Below are 22,001 nucleotides of genomic sequence, written 5' to 3' on the forward strand. Positions count from 1 at the left end.
CAGATCTTTGGGTTTACTTTATCATATAGGTGTGTGGAAGCTCTGGTTTCTCCAAGTGCATTAGGATTCCAAATTATCCATGTGTGTTAGATGGTATATCCTGAAGGCGTTTGGAATTCTTGATACTGCATGTGAGGGGGTTCAGGATCTCCAAGGTGTGTGGGGGCCCTAGATTCTACACCTGTTTCTTTAAGGTGTGTGTGGGAGCATTGGATTATCCAGATATGTGGAAGCCTGAATTCTCCAGGTGTATGGAAACCCTGAATTCTCCAGGTGTGGGGGATTCTTTGTCCTAGAGGTGTGTAGGATACCTGGATAATCCAGATGTTAGATACTCATGATCGTATTTTCTTCTCGCAGGTCAAAGATAATAAACAACTGAGACATTTTTTATGGATTTTATTATTTTGTTTGACCTCTTCAGTTGCTCAGGATGTCAGGCTGCAACTCCTACAAGCCGACCCCCTAAGAAATTCAACAGATTGTTCCCGACGTCAGTCAGGAAGTCCTGTATGTTGACCACGGTGGTCAGCTGGTCAGGTTAGGCCAGATACCCTTCAGCAGATGAGACGATGAAACCTGTTTCCTCAAACGTCAGTAGCACATTAGGCTGGTCGTCTCCATCCCTCTCAAAAAGTCTGTAGGACATATCTTGGTTAATCAGATATCTACTGTTTCAGTTACGTTCATTACTAAGGGCTGCTGACAAGTAATATATTTAGAGATTGTCGACACGTACAGTGATAAGAAAAGAAACTCTTAACATCTGTCCTGTTCAGGGATTGTTGACTTGTGTCATGTTCATAGAATGTTGTCGTATACCATGTTAAAAGACTGTACATATGTATCATTTTTAGGGAATTGTTGACTTGTGTCATGTTCACAGATTGTTGCCATATATTATGGTAAAGGACCCGAGACATGTGTTATGTTCAGAGACTGTTGAGATTTGTTATGTTCAGACACTGTTGACATGTATCATGCTTTGAGATTGTTGACATATATCATTTAAGACACTGTTGACAATTGTCAAGTTCGGACAATGTTGACAGTTGTCATGTTCGGACATTGTTGACATGTACAGAAATACCTGCGGCGTCAGTGACCCTTTTAAGAAACAAAACATTCAATAAAAGTAGATTACCTTAGTACTTCTTATTACACACGCACACACACATACAAACATACATATCGTTTTTATATACATTTTTAATGATAAGAGTAGTGATAGACAAATGATAATATATGATGATAATAATGATAATAGCAATAGCAAAAATAATAATAATAATAATAATAATAATAATGATAATAATAATAATAATAATAATAATAATAATAATAATAATAATAATAATGATAATCATAATAATTATAATAATAATAATAATAATAATAATAATAATAATAATAATAATAATAATAATAATAATAATAATAATAATAATCCCTGGGGATAGGGGATTAAGAATACTTCCTACGTATTCCCTGCGTGTCGTAGAAGGCGACTAAAAGGGGAGGGAGCGGGGGGTGGCTGGAAATCCTCCCCTCTCGTTTTTTTTTTTTTTTTTCAATTTCCAAAAGAAGGAACAGAGGGGGCCAGGTGAGGATATTCCAAAAAAGGTCCAGTCCTCTGTTCTTAGCGCTACCTCGCTAACGCGGGAAATGGCGAATAGTTTATAAGAAAGAAAAAATAATAATAATAATAATAATAATGATAATAATGATAATAGTTATAGTAATAAAAACAATAATGATAATAACAATGTTAATAATAATAATAAAAATAATAATAATAATAATAACAATAATGATAATAATAATAATAAAAATGATAATCATATTGATAATAATAGTAATGATAATAATAATGATAATAATAATAATAATAATGATAATAATAATAATAATAATAATAATAATAATAATTTTTTTTTTTTTTTTATACTTTGTCGCTGTCTCCCGCGTTTGCGAGGTAGCGCAAGGAAACAGACGAAAGAAATGGCCCAACTCCCCCCATACACATGTATATACATACGTCCACACACGCAAATATACATACCTACACAGCTTTCCATGGTTTACCCCAGACGCTTCACATGCCTTGATTCAATCCACTGACAGCACGTCAGCCCCGGTATACCACATCGCTCCAATTCACTCTATTCCTTGCCCTCCTTTCACCCTCCTGCATGTTCAGGCCCCGATCACACAAAATCTTTTTCACTCCATCTTTCCACCTCCATTTTGGTCTCCCTCTTCTCCTTGTTCCCTCCACCTCCGACACATATATCCTCTTGGTCAATCTTTCCTCACTCATCCTCTCCATGTGCCCAAACCACTTCAAAACACCCTCTTTTGCTCTCTCAACCACGCTCTTTTTATTTCCACACATCTCTCTTACCCTTACGTTACTCACTCGATCAAACCACCTCACACCACACATTGTCCTCAAACATCTCATTTCCAGCACATCCATCCTCCTGCGCACAACTCTATCCATAGCCCACGCCTCGCAACCATACAACATTGTTGGAACCACTATTCCTTCAAACATACCCATTTTTGCTTTCCGAGATAATGTTCTCGACTTCCACACATTCTATGATCCACTTCCGCTTCCATGGTTCCATCCGCTGCCCGATCCACTCCCAGAATAATAATAATAATAAGAATAATAATAATAATAAGAATAATAATAATAATAATAATAATAATAATAATAATAATAATAATAATAATAATGATAATAATAATGATAATAATAATAATAATAATAATAATAATAATAATAATAATAATAATAATAATAATAATGATAATAATAATAATGAAAATTATAACAATAATCACAGTAACAATAATAATGATAATAATAATAATAATGATAATGATAATGATATTGATAATAATAATATCACAAATGATAATAATAGAATTGATAATAATAAAATAATAATATTAACGATAATGATGATGATGATAACAATAATCATAATTGTAATGATAATTATAATAGCAATGATAATAATGATAATAATGATAATAATAATAATAATAATAATAATAATAATAATAATAATAATAATAATAATAATAATAATAATAATAATAAACATAATAATAATATCCCTGGGGATAGGGGAGAAAGAGTACTTCCCACGTAGTCCCTGCGTGTCGTAGAAGGCGACTAAAAGGGGAGGGAGCAGGGGGCTGGAAATCCTCCCCTCTTGTTTTTTTTTTAATTTTCCGAAAGAAGGAACAAAGAAGGGGGCCAGGTGAGGATATTCCCTCAGAGGCCCAGTCCTCTGTTCTTAACGTTACCTTGCTAATGTTTGAAAGTTTGAAAGAAGAAGAAAAGAATAGTAATAATAATAATGACAATAATAATAACAATAATGATAGTAATAATCAGGATAATCGTGACAAGTATACTAATAATGATTAATAATCATCATCCCTGTAGAGTGGGGAGAAAGTAAACTGCCCAAGTATTCCCTGCGTGTCGTAGAAGGCAACCAGGAAGAGCGGAAGCGTGTGGCTGGAAATCCTTCCGCTCTGTATTACTTTCCAAAAGAAGGAACATAGCAAGGAGCCTAGTGAGGAAGTTTCCCTCTAAGGCTCTGTCATCGGTTCTTGACGTTACCTTGCTCACGCGGGCATTAAGACGAACATGTATAGGAAAAATATTAGCTAAAAGTGCGTCACAATATGTGTAAGCACGTCTATTTCCAGGCAAAACTACTTTCTAATTATGTCCCCAGCTGGATACCTACAAGTATTTGATTATGTTTGGAATCTCTTTACTTTTTTTATCCGTTATACTTGGGGAGAGAGACAGGCTTAATGATAGATATCTATGTTTTGTATTATGACCTGTTCAAGGATTTCTCACCTTTACTAAATCAGAGAAATGAGAAAGTTAACTTACCTGAATTGAAGGTCAGAATATGTCGTATTATCATCAAGTCTCAATGTTCGTTGAGGTGCGGTGAAGTTGTCTTCAATCTCAGTGAAGCTGTTGTTGTCTAATAGCCACTGTACTCTAAGATGTGCATACTCGTCCTTTGACACCTAAAATACATGCTCTTGTTACTCTCTTGACTTGAATCATTTATACAATTAGAATCAACCTTCCTGTAATTTTGCTTTCTTCTGTACAATTACCTAAATTGTTTCCTTGTGTCCATTAGTTCAAACCAACTACAAAATGACTCATTACATTGCATATTGTCTCCATCTTAGCAAATATATGTCACGGGATACGTGTGTTGCTGTAGGAATACTCATAGAGTCATATAACTTAACTTTGTGTGTCAACCTGATTGGTAATAATGCATTACACCTCACTCTTCCACTTATAAACACATTGTCCCAGACACTTTCTCTATCTAAGGACCATGTCCTGGATACTTCTGCTTTCTGAATACTATATCCCATAATCTAATACTTTCTAAAGATATTGTCACAGACACTTTTACGTTCCCAAGAACTTGTCCCAGACATTCCACTTTCTAAAATCCTTGTCCATGATACTTCATTCAACACACCCTATTCCAGACGCCTCTACGTTTTTCACCAATTACCAAGAAGAAAAAAAATCCACTTTCTAAAGACTTTACAAGAAACACCTTTATTTTTACTGACCTCACCCCAAACACCTTCTAAGTTCTAAGAACCTTCTACCAAACGTTCACTTTCTCGAGACATTTTCTTAAACATTTCTACTTTCTAAAGAATTTATCCCAGACACTTTTTCTTTCCAAAGACCTTGTCTTAAACACTCCCACTTTGTACGAAACTCATTCTGAACATATCTCTTCTCGGTAAAACTTATGTCAAGCAGTCCTAGAGTCTACAGACTTCAGCTCAAAATTTTAGATGCACCACGTTTCTTTGCTTTAAAACTTTAAAATATGTAAGAAAATAAGTAAGCATGGAAAAAAAAACAATGTATATATATATATATATATATATATATATATATATATATATATATATATATATATACATGCTTGTGGCATGAGAAGAGTGGGAGGTGGGTTGATTAGAAAGGGTAGTGAGTGGTGGGATGAAGAAGTAAGATTATTAGTGAAAGAGAAGAGAGAGGCATTTGGACGATTTTTGCAGGGAAAAATGCAAATTGAGTGGGAGATGAATAAAAGAAAGAGACAGGAGGTCAAGAGAAAGGTGCAAGAGGTGAAAAAGAGGGCAAATGAGAGTTGGGGTGAGAGAGTATCATTAAATTTTAGGGAGGATAAAAAGATGTTCTGGAAGGAGGTAAATAAAGTGCGTAAGACAAGGGAGCAAATGGGAACTTCAGTGAAGGGTGCACATGGGGAGGTGAAAACAAGTAGTGGTGATGTGAGAAGGAGATGGAGTGAGTATTTTGAAGGTTTGTTGAATGTGTTTGATGATAGAGTGGCAGATATAGGGTGTTTTGGTCGATGTGGTGTGCAAAGTGAGAGGGTTAGGGAAAATGATTTGGTAAACAGAGAAGAGGTAGTAAAAGCTTTGCGGAAGATGAAAGCCGGCAAGGCAGCAGGTTTGGATGGTATTGCAGTGGAATTTATTAAAAAAGGGGGTGACTGTATTATTGACTGTTTGGTAAGGTTATTTAATGTATGTATGACTCATGGTGAGATGCCTGAGGATTGGCGGAATGCGTGCATAGTGCCATTGTACAAAGGCAAAGGGGATAAGAGTGAGTGCTCAAATTACAGAGGTATAAGTTTGTTGAGTATTCCTGGTAAATTATATGGGAGGGTATTGATTGAGAGGGTGAAGGCATGTACAGAGCATCAGATTGGGGAAGAGCAGTGTGGTTTCAGAAGTGGTAGAGGATGTGTGGATCAGGTGTTTGCTTTGAAGAATGTATGTGAGAAATACTTAGAAAAGCAAATGGATTTGTATGTAGCATTTATGGATCTGGAGAAGGCATATGATAGAGTTGATAGAGATGCTCTGTGGAAGGTATTAAGAATATATGGTATGGGAGGCAAGTTGTTAGAAGCAGTGAAAAGTTTTTATCGAGGATGTAAGGCATGTGTACGTGTAGGAAGAGAGGAAAGTGATTGGTTCTCAGTGAATGTAGGTTTGCGGCAGGGGTGTGTGATGTCTCCATGGTTGTTTAATTTGTTTATGGATGGGGTTGTTAGGGAGGTGAATGCAAGAGTTTTGGAAAGAGGGGCAAATATGAAGTCTGTTAGGGATGAGAGACCTTGGGAAGTGAGTCAGTTGTTGTTCGCTGATGATACAGCGCTTGTGGCTGATTCATGTGAGAAACTGCAGAAGCTGGTGACTGAGTTTGGTAAAGTGTGTGAAAGAAGAAAGTTAAGAGTAAATGTGAATAAGAGCAAGGTTATTAGGTACAGTAGGGTTGAGGGTCAAGTCAATTGGGAGGTAAGTTTGAATGGAGAAAAACTGGAGGAAGTAAAGTGTTTTAGATATCTGGGAGTGGATCTGGCAGCGGATGGAACCATGGAAGCGGAAGTGGATCATAGGGTGGGGGAGGGGGCGAAAATTCTGGGAGCCTTGAAGAATATGTGGAAGTCGAGAACATTATCTCGGAAAGCAAAAATGGGTATGTTTGAAGGAATAGTGGTTCCAACAATGTTGTATGGTTGCGAGGCGTGGGCTATGGATAGAGTTGTGCGCAGGAGGATGGATGTACTAGAAATGAGATGTTTGAGGACAATGTGTGGTGTGAGGTGGTTTGATCGAGTAAGTAACGTAAGGGTAAGAGAGATGTGTGGAAATAAAAAGAGCGTGGTTGAGAGAGCAGAGGAGGGTGTTTTGAAATGGTTTGGGCACATGGAGAGAATGAGTGAGGAAAGATTGACCAAGAGGATATATTTGTCGGAGGTGGAGGGAACGAGAAGTGGGAGACCAAATTGGAGGTGGAAAGATGGAGTGAAAAAGATTTTGTGTGATCGGGGCCTGAACATGCAGGAGGGTGAAAGGAGGGCAAGGAATAGAGTGAATTGGATCGATGTGGTATACCGGGGGATTGACGTGCTGTCAGTGGATTGAATCAGGGCATGTGAAGCGTCTGGGGTAAACCATGGAAAGCTGTGTAGGTATGTATATTTGCGTGTGTGGACGTATGTATATACATGTGTATGGGGGTGGGTTGGGCCATTTCTTTCGTCTGTTTCCTTGCGCTACCTCGCAAACGCGGGAGACAGCGACAAAGCAAGAAAAAAATATATATATATATATATATATATATATATATATATATATATATATATAATATATATATATATATATATATATATATATATATATATATATATTTATATTTCTTATTTATTTATTTTGCTTTGTCGCTGTCTCCCGCGTTAGGGAGGTAGCGCAAGGAAACAGACGAAATAATGGCCCAACCCACCCACATACACATGTATATACATACACGTCCACACACGCAAATATACATACCTATACATCTCATCGTATACATATATATACACACACAGACATATACATATATACACTTGTACATAATTCATACAGTCCGCCTTCATTCATTCCCATCGCCACCTCGCCACAAATGAAATAACAACCCCCTCCCCCCTCATGTGTGCAAGGTAGCGCTAGGAAAAGACAACGAAGCCACCATTCGTTCACACTCAGTCTCTAGCTGCCATGTAATACTGCACCGAAACCACAGCTACCTTTCCACATCCAGGCCCCACACAACTTTTCATGGTTTACCCCAGACGCTTAACATGCCCTGGTTCAATCCATTGACAGCACGTCGACCCAGGTATACCATATCGTTCCAAATCACTCTATTCCTTGCACGCCTTTCACCCGCCTGCATGTTCAGGCCCCGATCACTCAAAATCTTTTTCACTCCATCTTTCCACCTCTAGTTTGGTCTCCCACTTCTCCTCGTTCGCTCCACCTCTGACACATATATCCTCTTTGTCAATCCTTCCTCACTCATTCTCTCCATGTGACCGAACCATTTCCAAACACCCTCCTCTGCTCTCTCAACCACGCTCTTTTTATTACCACACATCTCTCTTATCCTATTATTACTTACTCGATCAGACCACCTCACACCATATATTGTCCTCAAACATCTCAGTTCCAGCACATCCACCCTTCTGCACACGACTCTATCCGTAGCCCACGCCTCGCAACCATACAACATTGTTGGAACCACTATTCCTTCAAACATACCCATTTTTGCTTTCCGAGATAATGTTCTCGACTTCCACACATTCTTCAAGGCTCCAGAATTTTCGCCCCCTCCCCCACCCTATGATTCACTTCCGCTTCCATGGTTCCATCCGCTGCCAAATCCACTCCCATATATCTAAAACACTTCACTTCCTCCAGTTTTTATCCATTCAAACTTCCCTCCCAATTGACTTGACCCTCAACCCTATTGTACCTAATAACCTTGCTCTAATTCATATCTACTCTCAACTTTCTTCTTTCACACACTTTACCAAACTCAGTCACCAGCTTCTGCAGTTTTTCACATGAATCAGCCAAAAGCGCTGTATCATCAGCAAACAACAACTGACTCACTTCCCAAGTCTCTCATCCACAACAGAATTCATACTTGCCCCTCTTTCCAAAACTCTTGCATTCACCTCCCTAACAACCCCTTCCATAAACAAATTAAACAACCATGGAGACATCACACACCCCTGCCGCAAACCTACATTCACTGAGAACCAATCACTTTCCTCTCTTACTACACGTACACATGCCTTACATCCTCGATAAAAACTTTTCACTGCTTCTAGCAACTTGCCTCCCACACCATATATTCTTAATACCTTCCACAGAGCATCTCTATCAACTCTATCATATGCATTCTCCAGATCCATAAATGCTACATACAAATCCATTTGCTTTTCTAAGTATTTCTCACATGCATTCCTCAAAGCAAACACGCTGATCCACACATCCTTTACCACTTCTGAAACTACACTGCTCTTCCCCTCTCAATCAATACCCACCCATATAATTTCCCAGGAAATTGTATTTAATATATATATATATATATATATATATATATATATATATATATATATATATATATATATATATATATATATATATATATATATATATATATATATATATGTTGTATGGTTGCGAGGCGTGGGCTATGGATAGTGTGCGCAGGAGGGTGGATGTGCTGGGAATGAGATGTTTGAGGACAATGTGTGGTGTGAGGTGGTTTGATCGAGTAAGTAATGTAAGGGTAAGAGAGATGTGTGGAAATAAAAAGATCGTGATTGAGAGAGCAGAAGAGGGTGTTTTGAAATAGTTTGGGCACATGGAGAGAATGAGTGAGGAAAGATTGACCAAGAGGATATATGTGTCGGAGGTGGAGGGAACAAGGAGAAGTGGGAGACCAAATTGGAGGTGGAAAGATGGAGTGGAAAAGATTTTGTGTAATCATGGCCTGAACATGCAGGAGGGTGAGAGGCGGGCAAGGAATAGAGTGAATTGGATCGATGTGGTATACCTGGGTTGACGTGCTGTCTGTGGATTGAATCAGGGCATGTGAATCGTCTGGGGTAAACCATGGAAAGTTGTGTGGGGCCTGGATGTGGAAAGGGAGCTGTGGTTTCGGGCATTATTGCATGACAGCTAGAGACTGAGTGTGAACGAATGGGGCCTTTGTTGTCTTTTCCTAGTGCTACCTCGCACACATGAGGGGGGGAGGGGGATGGTATTGCATGTGTGGCGAGGTGGCGATGGGAATGAATAAAGGCAGACAGTGTGAATTGTGTGCATGGGTATATATGTATGTGTCTGTGTGTGTATATATATATGTACATTGAGATGTATAGGTATGTATATTTGCGTGTGTGGACGTGTATGTATATATATTGTGTTTTGGGGGTGGGTTGGGCCATTTCTTTCGTCTGTTTCCTTGCGCTACCTCGCAAACGAGGGAGACAGCGACAAAGCAAAATAAACAAATAAATAAATATATATATATATATATATATATATATATATATATATATATATATATATATATATATATATATATATATATATGCATATGTATATGTATGTATAAGCGTATGTATGTGTATGCATGCGTAATGTGTAAGTATATATAAGTATTGGTGTATATGATATGTTTATTCATGTACGTGCATGTTTGTATATGTATATATGTGTGTAAGTCAGTGGATGGGTCTTTCTTCGTCTGTTTCTTGGTGCTGCCTCCATGACAAGGGAAACGGTGATCAAACATAGCAGAAAAGTAAAAATAACATGAGTACTTTTAGTTTGTTATGGGTAGAGAGTTTTACTTTCGTGTTGCCCATCTCTGAAACTTTTATATGTGTACCATGTTTATTCCTTTGTATGTATGCACAGTTTTCACACATCTTAACCGATACTATCGACCAGCCCCTAAAGGAAGGTGAATGACTCGGTGGATTGTGCACCGGTTGCAGCGACCAGGATTGAAACCCGTGTGTCTGATTCCAGGCGGCGCGTGTAACAATGACGGTTTAGTACACCCCCATGTTTGTGTGTGTGTGTGTGTGTGTGTGTGTGTGTGTTTGTTTTTGTGTGTGTTTGTGTGTGTGCAGAGGTTTATCAAATGTGGTTAAGAAAGAGGCTAAAGTACATACCCTGACTTTCATTAAAAGATCTCCTCTGGGAAGAACCTCTTGTCCTGGAACAGAAAATTACATGACAAGTTATTACAAAGGAATGCAAAGAAGAATAGAATATCGGGTCATTTTGAATCTGCTCGTTAAAGTGAAAGAGATGAATAAGTCCAAGTTTAGTGAAGCAAAAGAAAAAAAGCGTATTGGTGATTTAGAGAGAAATACCAATGAAATTATTTAGTGATTGGGGAGGCGTATGTAATGTCAGTCGTGAACTGGAATCGAGTGTTCATCAGGTCTTATCTTTATCGTGTCTGTGACACTGTTTTAACTACTCCAATCACATACAAAAGAGTCATGTTAAAGAATGAGTATTCATTCGATGCAAAATGCCTCTGCAAGATCCCTTTTCTATTTTTTGAACAAATTACACAAATTTTGTATGAAGCAGTCTTTGATAATATTAAAAAGCCTCATTAAATCACCTCTTAACCTCTTCTATTCTAAGTTTTATTAGCTTAATTCGTTTAGTCGATTCTCTTATAATTTGTTTCTCATTCTGGGTATTATCTTGGCTGTTCGTCACTGTACTGTCTCCATTCTGTCTGTCCATTTTTTTCAAGCAGGATAACCAAAACTGAACACAGTTCTCAATGTGGGAAAGCAACATTAGATTATATAGTAAGAATCATTTCCATGCAATTTATTTGAAAAACTTACGTATGAATTAAGAATTTTATTTGCCATTTTAACTGCTTGTATCCACTTTTTATTTAACTGTAAGTCATAAAAGACTGCAACGCCTACTATTTAACCGTTGTGTAGCTCAACAGAATTGATATGTTTTTGCTCCTCTGTTTTAGTACCGGTATTTGAAACCTTGCTGTATCAGCAACTGAAATTCAATTACCGTCTAAGTCTAATACATCATTTTTTCTATGCCACCTTGAAGCTGTAGACGTTTAGTTTCTGTTATGGATTAATTTCCGAACTTAGCTTCGTGTGCGAAGATAGATATCATGCAACGAAGCCCAGTTACACTGGTTATCAAATATTTCAACTATATCTTGTCCAACGAACTGAAATAGGTGGATCTTAAGTACTTTTCATCAGGCATGGTTTTACAGTGACAGAGTAACTAAGCTTTACAATAAGTATGCATTAATCATTCATAAATAAGACTGGTATTACACTTAAAAAGTTACCTCTGAAATGTAAAAGTGTATGATTTTCGACTATATTTGGCCTCAGAACATCCCATCCTTGTAAACTGCCAACATAGAGGGGCTCCACTTTCTTTGGTATATCTTTTCCATGTTCAAAATTTCCAGATGAAATCTTTCGCCATGCTCATCCCTGATTGCCCCAAGAACTTCCATGGAAAGTCTAAGTGAGAGTCCAAAGAGATTTTATAGAATCATATTGTATCCAAGAGCTTTATAGGAAGTCAACAGATATTTTACAATATCACAGTAGTTTTCTGATCTGTGATTAAAAAAAAAAAATTTTTTCAATTTCTTTTTGCTTTTCATCTAATTTTCTATCTCGAAGCATTTCCCTCATCTGAGGCCCTACAAAAATGCCCTCCTTGATTTTTTCTTTGCTGATTCCGGGGAATTAATTCCTCAAATATGTGAATCTATTGCCAGTTATATCCATACCTTCGACGAAGTTCTTCATCAACCGAGCATAATGTGCAATGGAGGCAGATAAATTTTCTCAGGACCAACAAAAGGAGGATTTATAACATTCTTCTTCCATGGAGTCAGTGATGTTCGTTTTGGCCACACTTTCTTTAGGTAATGATTTTTCTTGTACTGGCTGTCCTACTCACAGAGGAAACAAAAGAACCTCGTATAACCAAGTTACATTCCTAGTAAAAGTGCCAGAACCTTTAGGTCGCCACATAATACATTCCACTTCAATTCCCCGTACTTAATCTTTTTCCAATAGAAGTTTCAAGTTATCATACGATTCCTCCATGTTACCTGCGTGAGCCAAAGGAAGGGAGAAAACTTATTTCCGGTGTCGAGTAGACCCGCTTTCAAGCTCACTTTTGATGAGACAATAAACAAGCACCACTCATCTGTTTTATATTCGTGGTAAAGTGCCTCCATAACAGAAAGAACATCATTGAAAAATACCAGACCATCTTCAAGGGAGAAAAAAATCTTTGAAATCGATGTGGTGATCATGATAGCGACAAGCTTTGATTTAATTGTGGGGAAGATTCCAGCCCTTTAACCTGAAACCCAAAAGTTCGGCTTGCATCTTAGACACATCTAAATCGCGGATGGGATCATTAAGACCTCCTTGACTCAGCAAATGCGGTTTACTTGTTAGAACATCTCGCTTCAAATGTTGGATCCATATTGTCCTCTGCTTGGTCTACCTTCTCATTCCTAGACTCATCGTCACTCAGTGTGCCATGTTTCTTAGAGGCTCTGGCATAGGTAATTCCTTACTGAGGTTCTGGCCTTCTAGCAGATGGCAAATTAGAATGTTTAAAGGTATGCTTGGATTTTAGTGTTATACTATTTATATTTGTCAGGCATAAGTAGCAATTCGAAGCGTGATCTTTGGGTTCTCTACAAGCCATAGAAATGGCAAAAGGCGCACTACGTGAACCTTTTGCCCATACTGTGAAAAGCCTGACACATGTGACAAAACATATATGGGAAGCCCAGCTTTTATCCTGGTCATCAACCATACAAGGGGTGCGAAAGAAAGCTTATTGCGATATGAATGTCAATTTACCGCAGATGTAGCAGAAAGAATGCGGACTATTTACACAGTTTCTCGGCATTATAATGGTGGATGGGGCATCAGCACAACACTTGAATTCTCAAAAACACAATTTGCCACAAGAGTGGAAAGGACACTTTTTACACATCAAGTTCTAGTCTGCAACTGACAGAGAATTGATACTTAAGATTTGGCATTGTTTGAATGTCCCACCATTTCCAGTCGTGTTTCTGCAGGTCAATGGTGACTCATTTATCCAGGATTGGGCTTTCGGAAAGAAGCTATTGCACTTCATAAACAATGAAAATAGCTGTGTTTGTTAAAGTTTCTGTTCCAAATGCTCCGTTGAGCACTGGCACAAATATACTGTATGTAATGATATGCGAGTATGCTGGAACAAAAATTCTGACATCATATTTGGATTCAGCTTGCAAAAATACATAAGCAGATATTTCTTTATATGGAAACAATTTTTTGTAGACCATCAGTGTTATTGATATGCACGAGAAAGGAGACTGGTCTCAAATCTGATGCCTTATTATGTTTAACTATTCTGAGGCTTAAGCATTAACAACTATTTCCTTTTGTTTTTACACCCAGTCAGTCAATATCCTAACCATCTAGGTATAGCTCCGTCTATAACATTTGACTTAACCTTTGTTAAGAATATCTTTGATGCGGGACTTTACATCAACCACTTTACTTTCATCTTCCATGTTGAATGTCGATAATATAGTAAAAAATAGTATGAAGCAGATTTTTCCGACATGAACGATTTCGTCATAAATCATGCTCAGAATTATTTAACAAGTGGTGGTCCTCAAAAGGCTAGCAAGAGACATATTGAAAAGAGTATTCAAGGGCTTAACGATATACATATTCACTTCTTTTTATGTCTTAGGGTAAAACTTACCTGGACCTTCCGTTTATTGACTCTTTCCTTTTAGTGTTTATCATATACCTTGAAGGTGGATGTTGTTAAAAGTTCTCCTATCCTAGCAACGGAATAAGAACCTGGATATAAGTCGCGTCTTCATTGATGATTATTGATGAGAAAGCAATAGTTTAGGATCTTTGCCATGGTTTCACTGTCTTGATCCAAGTCACCTTTTACTGAAGTATACGACTCGAGTATCTGGGTAGAGACTCTCTTGCTTCTAACATATCTCGGAAATCATGAGTTTCTTTAGCTATTTTGTGCAACATACACTTCATACTGGCGTTTACTTTCACCTGAATGGATCACTATTTTCACGGAAAATGACAAAACTTACTCCATCATGATGGTTATTGTTCTCTATGAGTTCTTATATGCTACTTTAAGAATAATCAGATTCTTATTTCATCGTTTTACCAATATTGCTTAGTTTTTAAAATAACAGTCGTCATTGGCACATGAATTCCCTCTCGTACTTTAAATGTTTTACTGGAGCATTTCCATGCTACGCCCACATAGATTTCATCGTCCATATCTACCCAGATTTGTCTGTCAAGAGCAATACGAAGAGGAGGAGAGTTTGCAACCTGGTATATTGCATGAGTTTAGGGTTGCACAGCATTACAAGCAGTGATGAAAGATACCTTGAAAATGATATTTCGATGATCACTTGTACCAAACTTTCCTCCATTTACAATATCACAGGCAAGCCTCTCATTTTTAGCAAGAATTAAGTCTAATATGTTCTCAGTATTTGTAAGTTGTAAGTTTTCAGCATCTTGAATTAGGTCATTATCTAGCACGTTTAGGTAGTTTTGCTCATAGCGACTGGAAAGAAATTCTTCTCACTTAGATACTACCAAGCTCAATTTTCCTGTTACGAAAGAACTTTCGTTTGAAAATTTCTGTAAAAATATCAATATGTCGTTTGTCGACCTCTGGTATCTAAGCAGGCGCTCCTTAACGTAACCTTAAACCGTTTTATTGTGAAGCGTAATTTTAGTTTCCATTAGTGGAAGTTATCACATCAGTTGTGGATTTTGGACCAAGAGATTATCTTAATGTTGCCAGGTAAGTTATTACACCAAATGTGGATTCTGGACCAAGGAGAATATCTTAATGTTGCCAGGAAAGTTACCACACTAGATGTGGGTTCTAGACCGAGAGCATTATCTTAATGTTACCAGGAAAGTTACTACACCAGATGCGGATTCTGGACCAAGGAGATTATCTTAATGTTACCAGGAAAGTTATTACACCAGATGTGGGTTCTGGACTAGGAAGGTTATCACAGTCTTACCATCAAAGTTATCACATTAGCCATGGTTCCTGGACCATGGTGGTTATCACAGTTTTACGATCAGTTATCACAGCAACCTTGGATCCTGGACCAGGGAAGCTATCATAGCGTTATCACAAAAGTTATCATATCAACCATGGTTTCTGAGCCAGGAAGGTTATTATAGTGATAACATCAATGTTATCAGATCAGCCATGGTTCCTAGACAAGGGAAGTTATCAAAGAGTTACCATCAAGATTATCACATTAACAATGGCTCCTAGACCAGAGAGGTTATCATAGTTATATCATCAAAGATATCACCTCGGCCATTGTTCCTGGATCATCAAGATTATTACATTAACTATGGTTAATGAATGGGGGAAGCTAACATATTTTCCCATCAAAGTCATCACATTAACCATGTTTCCTGGAGCAATGAGGTTATCATAAAGTTTCAAACAAAGTTATCATATGAGCCATGATTCCTCGACCAGGAAGGTTCTCACAGTTTTATCATCAAAGTTATGACACTATCAATACATAAGGAAGTGATTTCACACTGATATTTAAGTTATCAGAAAACAGGAAACTTTATGAAGATGAAATGCAGCCATATAAAAAGGGAAATCAAAAAGCCAAAAGACATAACCTCACTGGATGAGTCAAGAGAATCAAGCTCACGATCTTAGTCAAGAGAATCGAACTCACCCACTGAGTGAAGAGAACTAATATGACTGGTTGAATCAAGAGAACCAAAGTCACTAGCTGAGATAGAAGAACAAATTCACTGGCTTACTCAAGAGAATAAAACGCGTTGGCTGAGTTGACAGAACCAAACTCACTGGCTGAGTCTAGAGAACAAACTTAGTAAGTCAAGAGAATCAAACCCACTGACTAAGTTAAGAAAAAATTATCATTGGCTGCGTCAAGGGGACAAAGCTCACCAGCTAAGTCAAGATAACCAAACTCACCGGCTGAGTCAGGAGAGCCAAACCCACTGGATGAATGAAGAAAACATAATTCAATAACTGAGACAATAGAATCAAACCTACTGGCTGAATCAAGAGAACCGAACTCATTACATGAATCAACAGAACCAAACCTACTGGATGAATGAAGAGAAGAGAACCCACTAGATAAAGCAAGAGAACCAAACCCACTGGATGAGTCAATAGAACCAAATGCGTTGCGTGAATCAGGAGAAAGAAACCCACTGCTTGAATCATGAGAATGAAACACACAAGTTAAGAGAACAAAACCTACTTGATGATCTATGAAGACCAAACCCACTGACTGAAGTAAGAGAAACAAACTCACCGAGTCAAGAAAAGCAAAGCCACAAAAGTCAAAACAACTAGAACAGATATAAACAAAAAGACAAACGTCCAGTCACTCAAGGGAGAGTTTACCTTCATCTTTGGTAGGTGTAATGAGGGCTGTAGCGGAGACGACCAGAGCGGCCATCAAAATGAGTTGAGCCTTCATGTTGACTGTGATCACTGGTGAGTTCCCGTCAATGTATCTAGTCGGGGTTCCACCGCGATATATATACCCCAGCCAGTGACGTCATGGGATTAGTGTCGGGTGCAAGGCCTTGATGCCGAGTGCAGACACAACATCTGTTGCCCCTTATGCAGCTGTTATGGTGACGTCAGTATTCGAGGGTTGTGTGCCAAACTATGCATCAGTGTCTGCCGGCCGCTGGAGAGAGGAGGATAGTGCACAGTACCTTCATCTATACATGTGTATATATAGGTGCACCATTATATATGAATCAGCTCAAAAGAAAAAAAAAAATATATATATATATATATATATATATATATATATATATATATATATATATATATATATATATATATATATATATATATATATATATCATTTTTTTTTTATTTTGCTTTGTCGCTGTCTCCCGCGTTTGCGAGGTAGCGCAAGGAAACAGACGAAAGAAATGGCCCAACCCACCCCCATACACAATGTATACACACACACACGTCCACACACGCAAATATACATACCTATACATCTCAATGTACATATATATATACATACACAGACACATACATATATACCCATGCATACAATTCACACTGTCTGCCCCCATTCACTCCCATCGCCACCTCGCCACACATGGAATACCATCTCCCTCCCCCCTTATGTCTGCGAGGTAGCACTAGGAAAAGACAACAAAGGCCCCATTCGTTCACACTCAGTCTCTAGCTGCCTCGCAATAATGCCCGAAACACAGCTTCCTTTCCACATCCAGGCCCCACACAACTTTCCATGGTTTACCCCAGACGCTTCACATGCCCTGATTTAATCCGCTGACAGCACGTCAACCCCGGTATACCACATCGATCCAATTCACTCTATTCCTTGCCCTCCTTTCACCCTCCTGCATGATCAGGCCCCGATCACACAAAATCGTTTTCACTCCATCTTTCCACCTCCAATTTGGTCTCCCACTTCTCCTCGTTCCCTCCAACTCCGACAAATATATCCTCTTGGTCAATCTTTCCTCACTCATTCTCTCCATGTGCCCAAACCATTTCAAAACACCCTCTCCTGCTCTCTCAACCACGCTCATTTTATTTCCACACATCTCTCTTACCCTTACATTACTTACTCGATCAAGCCATCTCACACCACATTTTTGTCCTCAAACATCTCATTTCCAGCACATCCACCCTCCTGCGCACAACTCTATCCATAGCCCACGCCTCGCAACCATACAACATTGTTGGAACCACTATTCCTTCAAACATACCCATTTTTGCTTTCCGAGATAATGTTCTCGACTTCCACACATTCTTCAAGGCTCCCAGGATTTTCGCCCCCTCCCCCACCCTATGATTCACTTCCGCTTCCATGGTTCCATCCGCTGCCAGATCCACTCCCAGATATCTAAAACAGTTTACTTCCTACAGTTTTTCTCCATTCAAACTTACCTCCCAATTGACTTGACCCTCAACCCTACTGTACCTAATAACCTTGCTCTTATTCACATTTACTCTTAACTTTCTTCTTTCACACACTTTACCAAATTCAGTCACCAGCTTCTGCAGTTTCTCACATGAATCAGCCACCAGCGCTGTATCATCAGCGAACAACAACTGACTCACTTCCCAAGCGCTCTCATCCACAACAGACTTCATACTTGCCCCTCTTTCCAAAACTCTTGCATTCACCTCCCTAACAACCCCATCCATAAACAAATTTAACAACTATGGAGACATCGCACACCCGTGCCGCAAACCTACATTCACTGAGAACCAATCACTTTCCTCTCTTCCTACCTGCTTTAAAAAGCGAGATATACATAAGTATACGTATGTAAGTAGGAGCGATGGCCAGAGAGCGCTACTGGATTACGTGTTAATTGACAGGCGCGCGAAAGAGAGACTTTTGGATGTTAATATGCTGAGAGGTGCAACTGGAGGGATGTCTCATCATTATCTTGTGGAGGCTAAGGTGAAGATTTGTATGGGTTTCCAGAAAAGAAGAGTGAATGTTGAGGTGAAGAGGGTGGTGAGAGTAAGTGAGCTTGGGAAGGAGATTTGTGTGAGGAAGTACCAGGAGAGACTGAGTACAGAATGGAAAAAGGTGAGAACAATGGAAGTAAGTGGAGTGGGGGAGGAATGGGATGTATTTAGGGAATCAGTGATGGATTGCGCAAAAGATGCTTGTGGCATGAGAAGAGTGGGAGGTGGGTTGATTAGAAAGGGTAGTGAGTGGTGGAATGAAGAAGTAAGATTATTAGTGAAAGAGAAGAGAGAGGCATTTGGACGATTTTTGCAGGGAAAAAATGCAATTGAATGGGAGATGTATAGAAGAAAGAGACAGGAGGTCAAGAGAAAGGTGCAAGAGGTGAAAAAGAGGGCAAATGAGAGTTTGGGTGAGAGAGTACCATTAAATTTTATGGAGAATAAAAAGATGTTCTGGAAGGAGGTAAATAAAGTGCGTAAGACAAGGGAGCAAATGGGAACTTCAGTGAAGGGCGCAAATGGGGAGGTGATAACAAGCAGTGGTGATGTGAGAAGGAGATAGAGTGAGTATTTTAAAGTTTTGTTGAATGTGTCTGATGATAGAGTAGCAGATATAGGGTGTTTTGGTCGAGGTGGTGTGCAAAGTGAGAGGGTTAGGGGAAATGATTTGGTAAACAGAGAAGAGGTAGTAAAAGCTTTGCGGAAGATGAAAGCCGGCAAGGCAGCAGGTTTGAATGGTATTGCAGTGGAATTTATAAAATAAGTAGGTGACTGTATTGTTGACTGGTTGGGAAGGTTATTTAATCTATGTATGACTCATGGTGAGGTGCCTGAGGATTGGCGGAATGCGTGCATATGCCATTGTACAAAGGCAAAGGGGATAAGAGTGAGTGCTCAAATTACAGAGGTATAAGTTTGTTGAGTATTCCTGGTAAATTATATTGTTGATATAATTATATGGGGGATATATATATATATATATATATATATATATATATATATATATATATATATATATATATATATATATATATATATATATATATATATATATATATATATATATATATATATATATATATATATATATATATATATATATATATATATATATATATATATATATATATATATATATATATATATATATATATGTATATATATATATGTATATATATATATATATATATATATATATATATATATATATATATATATATATATATATATATATATATATATATATATATATATATATATTATCGCTGGGGATAGGGGATTAAGAATACTTCCCACGTATTCCCTGCGTGTCGTAGAAGGCGACTAAAAGGGGAGGGAGCGGGGGGCTGGAAATCCTCCCCTCTCGTTTTTTTTTAATTTTTTTTTTAATTTTCCCAAAGAAGGAACAGAGGGGGCCAGGTGAGGATATTCCGAAAAAGGCCCAGTCCTCTGTTCTTAACGCTACCTCGCTAATGCGGGAAATGGCGAATAGTTTGAAAAAAAAGAAAAAAAAAAAAAAAATATATATATATATATATATATATATATATATGATACATATATATATATATATATATATATATATATATATATATATATATGATACATAACGAAGAGACGTAGCTTGGACGCCTATTGGTAAACATGCGATTGTCCAAGACGATCGCATGTTTACCAAATGACGTCCTAGCTACGTCGACGATAAGTTCGCAAGTGCACTTTCGTATAATACTAACATCGGCAGGGGAAATACAAGAAAGAAATATAACAGTCAGTTGATATATAACGAGACGTAGCTTGGATGCCATTTGATAAATAAGTGACTGTCCGAATGGAGTTCTGGTATTTGCAAGACTGACAACAAGCGTATCATAAACATATTATGTGGGCAAAATGGGGAACAGTTTACAAATATCATCAACGATAAAGCTATCCAATTTGTTATAAACCTTCAGTAATATTAAGGTTATAATCTTTTGTGCATTGAATAATAGAAGATTCTATGATATTTTTGCTGGTACTTAGGTTAGAGTTAATAACTGAGATGGCATTACTCCAATCTATACAATAATCATTGTTTTTAACGTGATTAAACAAGGCTTTTGATTCTTGTCCTGTTCGTATGCTGTATTTATGCTGCTTAAGTCTAACAGAAAGGTCCTTACTAGTCTGCTCAACATAAAACATCACAGTTTCCACATGGCACTTTATAAACGCATCCAGCTGAAATTTATGGTGAGTTCCTAATTAAGATAATCCTTATAGTATCATTGTTGCTGAATGCATTTTTAACTTTAAAGGACTTGAGCAAGATGGGATATTCAGCAAAATTATAATTAGAAGGGAGAAGTAAAAGGTTCTTGGTGGAAAGGGGAGGTTTCGGTTAAACTCCATAAAATGATTTCTTTGGTAACTTAGAGGATTTATGAATGAAAGATCTAGGATATTTTAACTTGGATCCAATACACTATATCTTCTCATACTCATCATTAATAAAGTCTGGACTGAAAATACTTAATGTCCCAAGGAACATGAACTGGAATGATGATAATTTAACGTTGTCATGTTTAGCTGAGTAATAATGGATATATGAGGTAGGTTTTCTTTATATGGCATACTAAAACGTGTTTCCATCCCTATGGATCGCGCAATCTAAAATTGGTGACATACCATTATTTTCATTTTCTACAGCTATTTTGATGGAAGGTACTTAATTTCTAAGGAAGGGAGGAAGGGGAGAAAAGTTTGTAAATTTTCATTTATTGGCCCAACATAACGAACATCATCTACATACCTCAACCAAGTTCCAATACCTTCTAATCCAATTTGGTTTAGGTCCAGGTCGCACAAACCTTTACATGGTTTACCCCAGGCGCTTCACGTGCCCTGGTTCAGTCCATTGACAGCACGACGTCTCCGGTATACCTCATCGTTCCAATTCACTC

At 37.9% G+C, this 22,001-nt stretch overlaps 1 protein-coding gene and 1 long non-coding RNA gene across 2 annotated transcripts in view; both read right to left on the bottom strand.

Annotated features, from left to right (window-relative positions):
• LOC139761237 (uncharacterized) overlaps positions 1 to 22,001 on the bottom strand; it is a 581,791-nt gene that overhangs the window by 241,893 nt on the left and 317,897 nt on the right. The gene's annotated exons all lie outside the window — the stretch shown is intronic.
• On the bottom strand, positions 384 to 17,099 carry LOC139761235 (uncharacterized). The gene is made up of 4 exons (XM_071685273.1): positions 16,978 to 17,099; positions 10,626 to 10,669; positions 3,932 to 4,074; positions 384 to 638 (listed from the first exon to the last, which is right to left on the bottom strand). Exons 1-4 carry the CDS (start codon positions 17,051 to 17,053, stop codon positions 542 to 544), a joined length of 360 nt encoding a protein of 119 aa, XP_071541374.1. The 5' UTR covers positions 17,054 to 17,099; the 3' UTR covers positions 384 to 541.

The sequence above is a fragment of the Panulirus ornatus genome, chromosome 39 (genome assembly GCF_036320965.1).
Source record: "Panulirus ornatus isolate Po-2019 chromosome 39, ASM3632096v1, whole genome shotgun sequence".
Lineage (NCBI taxonomy): Eukaryota > Metazoa > Arthropoda > Malacostraca > Decapoda > Palinuridae > Panulirus > Panulirus ornatus.